The sequence below is a fragment of the Tursiops truncatus genome, chromosome 16 (genome assembly GCF_011762595.2).
Source record: "Tursiops truncatus isolate mTurTru1 chromosome 16, mTurTru1.mat.Y, whole genome shotgun sequence".
NCBI classification, from domain to species: Eukaryota; Metazoa; Chordata; class Mammalia; order Artiodactyla; family Delphinidae; genus Tursiops; species Tursiops truncatus.
In genome coordinates this window covers 16,414,437-16,422,267 of record NC_047049.1, presented here as the reverse complement: position 1 = coordinate 16,422,267, position 7,831 = coordinate 16,414,437, and the positions used below count along the sequence as shown (strand labels likewise).

The window sequence follows — 7,831 nt, the reverse complement described above, 5'->3', positions numbered from 1 at the left end:
CCAAGGGGGATCTTGTGTTTCTGTAAAACTGATGGAATGGGAGAGATTGGGGGGGGGGGGGAAATACACTCTCTGCCGTAGACAACCACTGAACAGAGGAAGTTCAAAATGAAAGAGGGAAGATTGAAGCTGCACTGGAGGACCAAGGAAAGGAAAGAAGCACAACTTGTCACATCAATTATCGTGTGAAGATCCTGAGGTGTTTAATTCACATTGGGCTGCGTTGTGTTTGGAGGTTACACAGTTGTTTTGCATCAGTGGTTCTTATATTTTTCCAGACTTCATAGATCACAGGAGCCAGAGCTACCAACGACCGAAGACCAGGGATCACTTTGGCAAGAGGGAGACAGCTCTGAATTTGGAGTCTGTGCTGAGCCCTTTGCCGGAAGAGAGGCTTCTGGCGTCTGATCAAACATGGCTGCCCACTGTCCCTTCATCCATCCATTTATCCAACCAACCAAGCATCTGTTCATCCATTCAGCCAACAAATAAATACTGACACTCCATGCCAGGCCCTGGGCTAGGGGATAAGTTAGGGCAGTAAACGCAACAGACGAGGTCTCTGGTCTTACAGAGAATACTGCGTATCTGAGAAGAACCCACAATGAGACCGGATCAAACGGGATCTCCATTAGAATTTGAGATTTCATTCTAAGTGCAAAAGGAAGGTATCAGAGAGTTTTAGGCTGGGGCATGACATCATAAGATTAGGCTTTTCGACAATAATGCTATCATACGGTGGAGAATGGATTTAAGAGCAGGCAGGAGTGAAAACAGAGCAGTGAAGGAGTTATTGCAAGAGATTAGGCAGGATATCACGTGGGCCTGGACTAGGGTGGAAGGTGCTAGAAGGATCTGAGATGCATTCTGGAGGTGGGAACACGCTGATAATTTGGGTTTGGGGAAGGAGAGGAAGAGTCAAATGATGATTTCCAGGTTTCCAACTTGAAAAGCCATGTGTATACTGGTGCCATTTTCTAAGACGGAGAGGATTGGAAGAGGCTGTTGATGCTTCCCATCCTCCAGCTGGCATTTCTTGAGCATCTACTATGTGCTAGAAACTCAACACCTGCTTCTGAGAAAAAGAAGCCAATCTATGTCATAGGTTCATCCAGACTCCTGACTCGGCCTGAGAGACAGAGACCCTTCACGGATGATGCTGAGGTCCCATGTGGAATTCAGGATCACCAGTGTGTCCGCGAGGTTCCCCCTCCTGTTTACTCAACGCCAACTTGTGCTCATCAGATCATAAGGTGTTTAAAAGACGAAAATTGACCTGGAATTGGTCATTGGAAAAAAATCTTTATTTTTCTTATAAAATTGACTTAAATATTATGAAAATCATGCCAAACGATCAGGGTTTTCGATTTCCTCTGGCCAGCAGGGAGCTTAGCTATAAATTTGTAGCTTGGCTTGCTTAACAACTATGTCGAGTTTATGATTCTCATAATAGCATTCTGATTTTCTCCTTGATATTGATTACCTCAGCTAAACATCTGTCACTGTCTGCGCCATGGACCTGGAGCAGTCTGGCCACGTTTGTGGCTCCAGCCATCTCCGATTAGACCAAGTATTGACTACGGATGTTCATTCAAAACCTTGCTACGCCATTCAGGTTTCCTGAATTGGATATTTGAACTAAGGGATGTGGGGTAAATTCCCAGTTAACAGTTGGAGGGGATGCTCTGGGGTGTGCCACCAGATCCCCTCTTCACAAATGAAGCCCTCTTTTTCTCAGTGGCCAGGTGTCGGCTGTTAGGGGCTCTCAGCTGCGTTCCTCTCTGAGCGTTCGTCTTAACCAGGGTTGCCTTGCCCAAACTCACACCTCTTTCACAGGCAGAGTCCCTAACCAGTGACAAGGTGGTCCCAGTACAAAGTCCCAGCCCCCCTTGTCTCATGGCAGGACAACACTGAAGGCCATCCCGGCTCCAGAACATTCCGTGAAATGGGCGTCTGTTGTGACTGCCTTCCTTCCCTCCCTCCCTGATGGGTGTTGGTCCTGAGAATACCAACTTCCCTCCCTCCCTCCCTCCCTGCTTCCTTCCCTCCCTCCCTGATGGGTGTTGGTCCTGAGAGTACTACCCAACAAACTTCCCGCCCACAAATCTCAGCATCTCTGTTTCCCAGGAAACCCAGCCTAAAACAAGTGGCTGCTGTTGCTGGAGGACACGATTTCTGTAAACACTGGGCACATTGCCACCCCTAAGAATAAGTGATAGTAAGGAAGACGAGAACAGGGAAATTGGTCAGGCGATGGGCAATCTTTGCTTTTAGACAAGTTGTTTCCTTCAATAAGTTCTTAGGTGGCTTGGGGTAAAGGGCAAAACCACCACCCCAAGGCTCTCGAGTCCATGCAGTAGAGTAGGAAGAGCTTCAAACCTGGCTCTGTCTCAAGCTCTGTGACCTTGGGCAATTTACTTAACCTCTCTGAGCCTCTGAGTTTCTTTATCTGTTAAATGAGCCAAATCACCTTTCAGGGTCGTTGCAGAGACTGTATGAGCTCAGAATTGTAAAGCACCTGGAACACAGAAGCTGCGCCATAAATGCTGGTTTCTTTTCACAGACATGGGGTGAGGGGCACCCTAGCATCTTCCAGGTCAGAGACTGGGGCGTGTGGTACAATGGATCTGAGCATACTGAACCATGCTGGGTTGGTGGGGGGTGTATGTGAGGTAGACTGGGGAAAGGTTATTGCCCCACGCCAAGTTAACAAGCCATCTCCCCTTCCCCCCAAAAGAGGGTGCCCCTGGAAGTGAATGGCTCAGGCAGAGGTCTCTGGGAACAACGGGAAGGAGCAGTGACATGTCCCTACAATGATGTCATCTCTGATTAGGGATGGCTTGAACCATTTAGCCAAAGACCAGCCACGTGACTCTGAGTGAGGACCATCATGGGAAGGTAACTCCATGAGGCTGGCGCCTAGTCTGTCATCTGTATTCCCAACAGCACCGTCTGGCACGTAGTAGGTGCTCAATAAATCCTTGTAGAAAGAATGACGAAAGATCTTTAGTCCCCCCACCACACAAAGAAGTTCTGATGATTCTGGGGTTTGGAGGGCAAACACTGGTAGGGCAAAGTTCTGGGTAAACACTCTGAGGGCAGCAACATCATCAGCCCAGGGGCTCCTCCCGTGTTCCCCAATGTGTCTCCATTGTTTTCCAGGGCCCCTCAAGTTGCACGATGCTCTGGCTACATCTGCAGCTCTCTCTCCTTGAGTAGTGATCCACAAACTATGGCCCTCTTTCTGCAAATACGGTTTTATTGGAACATAGCCAAGGCCATTGGCATAAGTACTGTCATCTCTCAGCGTCTGGGGAGTATTGGTTCTAGGACCATCCGCAGATACCACGATCCATGAATGCTCAAGTATCTTGTATAAAATGGTGTCGTATTTGCATAAAACCTACACCACATCCTCCTGTATGCTCTAAATCATCTCTAGATTACTTATAATATCTAATACAAAGTAAATGCTATATAAATAGTTGTAAATGCTACGTAAATAGTTGCCAGCATGCAGCAGATTCAAGTTTTGCTCTTTGGAACTTTCTAGAACTTTTCAAAAAATATTTTTGATCCGTGGTTGGTTGAATCTGCGGATGCAGAAGCGTGGATATGGAGTGCCCAATGTGTTAGCTGTGGCTGCTTTTGTGTTAAAATGGCAGGATTGAGGACTCACAACATACACTGGAGGGCCAGAAAAAAACTAAAATTTTTATTACCTGGCACTTTCAGAAGTCTGTTGACCCCTGTTCTAGAGAGAACAAGTGAGGCAAGGGTCCCCCCAAGAAGGCAGTCATTCCATTCCTGGATTGGAGATTAGACTCACTGAACACAGGTCCTTTCATCTGTGAGGGTCTGGGGCTCAGGAAATACCATCCCTGATACCAAAGCCAGTGTGTTTTGCAAAGTCTGCTCCACACCAGCTGCTGTACTTAGCCCCTTGCCTTTATGTTCTCACGTACACCTCGAGGTAACGCCATGAAGTGGGAACCACAGCATCTCTATTTTGCAGACAAGGAAACCAAGACTCAGAGAGAGTAAACGATTGGCTAGCTATTCACAGCAGGGATGTGGTGGAGCCGGGGCTCACCCCAGGTCAGTTCTGAGTCTGGGCTGCTGTTCCTAGGCCCTCCCCTCTGCTACCTTCCCGTACGGAAGGCCTAGCAAGAAGAGGACTGTTTTTATTGGGTTGGCCAAAAAGTTCATTCGAGTTTTTCTGTAACATGTTATAAGCAATAAACATGAAGCAGGTTGGTCCAGGCCCAACAGATGTCATGTGACCCAGTACATCAAAGGCTGGGTCTCCAGCAAGGACATTGTGAGAGAGTCTTCCCTTAGGGTGGAAGAATCAGCCTGCTAGAGAACCTGAGTCCCAAGGCCTCCTGAGGCAGGACAGAGTCTCTCTCCTGCAGCATGTAACCCTACACATGAGAAAAGGTCTCCCAGAGCTCAAGAGAATAGATTGACTTGATCACATCTGAAACCCCCGCTGGGGTGAGGGCTGAAGTCTCCGTGTTTGGATTTAAAAAACAGAGATCCCAGGTAGGTTTGTTCTAACTCCCCAGATAAAACCCTATCACATGATAAACTAGTCTTTTGTCCTTACAAATTAAAAGGATTAAGCATCTTTTAGAGAATTCTCTCTTTTCGGGCTACGTGCAGACGTTTATTCAATTGCACATTGTCATGATAATAAAACTTTAGGGACATAAGACAATATGTGAGAGACCTGTGGCTACTACACAAAGAGCACAAGTGTTCACTTTTTGCTAGAGATAGAGGGAAGATTACACGTCAGGGAAATGAATCCGGATTCTAAAGGAGAACAACAAACTCACTGGGTCACTTCCTGTTCACACAGGAAGAAAAGCTTCTGATTTGTTTTCTGGGAATCTCTCCACAAAGTTAGACAGTCACTAGTTCACACAAGGCTTTGGAAGCTAAAAGAGATGCCTAAGTCACATGGCTGATTCAGTGATTTGACTTGCCTGGAATTTCCATTTCCACTTTTTACAGCCTGAGCAGATGCTACGAGGGCTCCAGCTTTGAATCTGGAAAATAGCAACATCTTCGTGCACGCTGTCTCTGTGACCCTTGCTCTATGACCAGATAACCAGCAATGGTGTCAGCGCCCCACCAAGGACCCACTTAGCCACTATCCCCACTTTCACCACCTCCTAGTCTACGGAAGCCTCCCGCTCACAAGGATTTCTGTTCCATCACCTTGCTTCATTCTTTTTCAGACTTATCACTAACTAAAATTAACTTCTTTACTCTTTCATGGTCCGCCTAACTCCCCCTCGACCAGAATGCACGTTCCTTAAGAGCAAAGTTCACGTCCACCTCCTCCATCCTGGTGTTGCCAATGCCAGGCTCACAGCAGATCATCAGTGGATAATCAATCAATATTCATGTAGTGTTCATGAATAAATTGAAGGGAGTTTACAAGTGCACAAATACTTTAGCTTTCCGTACCCAGTTTTCCTCTTCACATTGAGTTGGCTATGCTATCTAAGGCGCCCAGGTTACAAAGTATCCAACTATCACTGTGAGACAGTGGTTATTCCTTTGCTCATTCATTCATGATGTATTTATTGAACACCTATCATGAGCCAGCCATGTGCCAGGCATCCCTGCCAAGAATTCAATGGTGAGCAAAACAGAGCGCCCACCTCATGAGCTTTTGGTCCATCGGGGGCAGTGGGGAAACAGATATTAATGGAAGAGCTGTGCAGCTATGCAGTTACAACCCTGATGAGTGCCATGAAGGAAAAACTCAGGCAGGGCTTCTGAGGAAGTAATGTTTGGGTTGAAATCCGAAAGATGGATTAACTAGGTGGCTATCTAAATGAACTTGCTAAAGAGTGATCAGGGTTAGAGGTAGGAACAGAGTTAGGGGTGGAATAAGGATAAGGGGAAGAATAGAGGAAGGTTAGAGAAGAACTTTTCCAGAAAAGTGTGCGTGTATTATAGGGATCAGATGGATGTGGACCAAGAGTGAGTTGACGGCTGCCTAAATGAGGGTGGAGACAAAAAAAAAAAATTGGAGAACAAAGGACAGATCAGGGGTAATTTAGGAGGTAAAGTGGCAGGACTTGGTTTGTCCTTCAAGGGTGGTCTATCTGGTGGCTGGGGCACTGACTCTGGCCTTCTCCTGGGCTGGTACCTTTGGGGCCCTTCATGACCAGCAACCTGACCTCCAAAGGTGGAAGCAGCCACTGAGGAGTCCAAGTACACGTGCCGAGTAGGGACGGCAAATGGGTGAGGTGAGGCCCAGGGGAGCACCCGCCTCAGTCGGCAGCAGCGTTTCAGAACCTGGATTTAGGACTCAGGTGAGAGGATTCCTGGAGCCCTTGCATAGATTATTGCGGGCAGCGAGGTGTTGACGGGAGCTCACAGTGATGCCTATTAAGGAGATCAGTTGTACCCACGAGCACCCACACTTCACAGGTAACTGTTCCTCTACATATTGCTACCTGTAACCAGCGCAGCTATAAAAGGAACGCAGGAAACAATTGGCCCCGAATAGGAACACCCTGGGTTTTTTTCCTGCTCTTGATCAAAGAAAGACTCCAATGAAAGGAGAAAAAAAAAACTAATTAAAAAGTTAAAACCTTATGTAATGAAATTTAAAAGAAAACTTTTGAAGCCAACAAGCAACCATGGGCAATGCTTCAAAAGGCCCAGAATCAATGTTTGTCAATAGCAGTTTTGCCTCCTTTAATTTATTTTTCATGAATATAAAGCGTGATGTTATTAGGAGCCCATCCATGCCTTAATTCTGTTTGAGATTTGGTGAATCCGAACTCTATTAACATTCTGTTCAAATCGGCAATGTCAGAGGCCTGTGGCAGGACTTTCACCCTATTAGGGCTCTCACCCTGTGGCTGGGATGCCAGGGAACCACCGGGCCTTCTGCCCTGAACACTCAGCAGCTACCCCCTCACCCCCAACCCCGGGAGCCAGGGGCACTTTGCTGCTTTCTCTCCAGAAAACAAACCACCCCCGTGGCTCAGCCCAGCCCCAAAGTTACCATTTGTTTAATCAAGATAGTTGGTTTGCAAAACATTAAACATTAAACAGTATTTGACGCCTAGTTAATAATTTGCATCCTCTTCATTTGTTCCTGAATCCTTGGAGACTGACACTTTCCCCCCTCAAGGCACAGACAACAAAAGAAATTGTTTTTAGAGCAAAACAAGAGTTCTTACACTACAAAGATGTTTGCCAGAATGTCTGATCTCCATGTTCTGCTGTTAATGTTTCTGGCGGGAAAGACAGCCTTCGGGGTAAGTGTTCTTTTCAAATATCTGTAGTTGAGAGACTCTGAGGTTATTAGGAGGACCAAACCAGCTGGGCCAGGAGTGATGAGAAACTTTAGTCGTGAAAGGCTGGTGCCGCCAGGTGGAATATGCCCTGATTTCAAGGGCTCATGCAGGCCTGGCATGTTGGTTGCTGTTAAGGGGCCAGTTCCATGAAGGCATGCAATTGACGTGAGCCCTCTTGGAGCAGAGTCTCCATGAACACCTTCCAACTAAGGAGATCAGAGCAAGAAACTCTGCTAAGGCAGGGTGTTGTGATCCGGCGTGGATCTCAGAGATCCCTCTGGGAAGCTGCCGAAAGCTACAAGCTCTCTCTCTGTGCATGCCAACACACATACCACGTCCTCCAGCTACTTCAGGTGACACTAGGGTAAGCAGCCCTGTGCTTTGGCTCTAGAGGAGAATCCTGCTGGCAACAGGTTCACTTAGATGGATTAGATTTGGAGAGAAGCTTTGTGGGCAGCACTTTTTCTCCCATCACCCTGTAACCGTGGCTGTAGTGAATG

At 47.0% G+C, this 7,831-nt stretch overlaps 1 protein-coding gene across 1 annotated transcript in view; it reads left to right on the top strand.

Moving 5' to 3' along the window:
* The first annotated feature begins 7,223 nt into the window (after window positions 1–7,223).
* The window catches only part of HABP2 (hyaluronan binding protein 2), a 35,918-nt gene continuing 35,310 nt past the window's right edge, over window positions 7,224–7,831 (top strand). Inside the window, exon 1 of the mRNA XM_019940033.3 lies at window positions 7,224–7,292. Coding sequence (XP_019795592.2) covers window positions 7,224–7,292 — 69 coding nt within the window. The remainder of the gene's footprint in view (window positions 7,293–7,831) is intronic.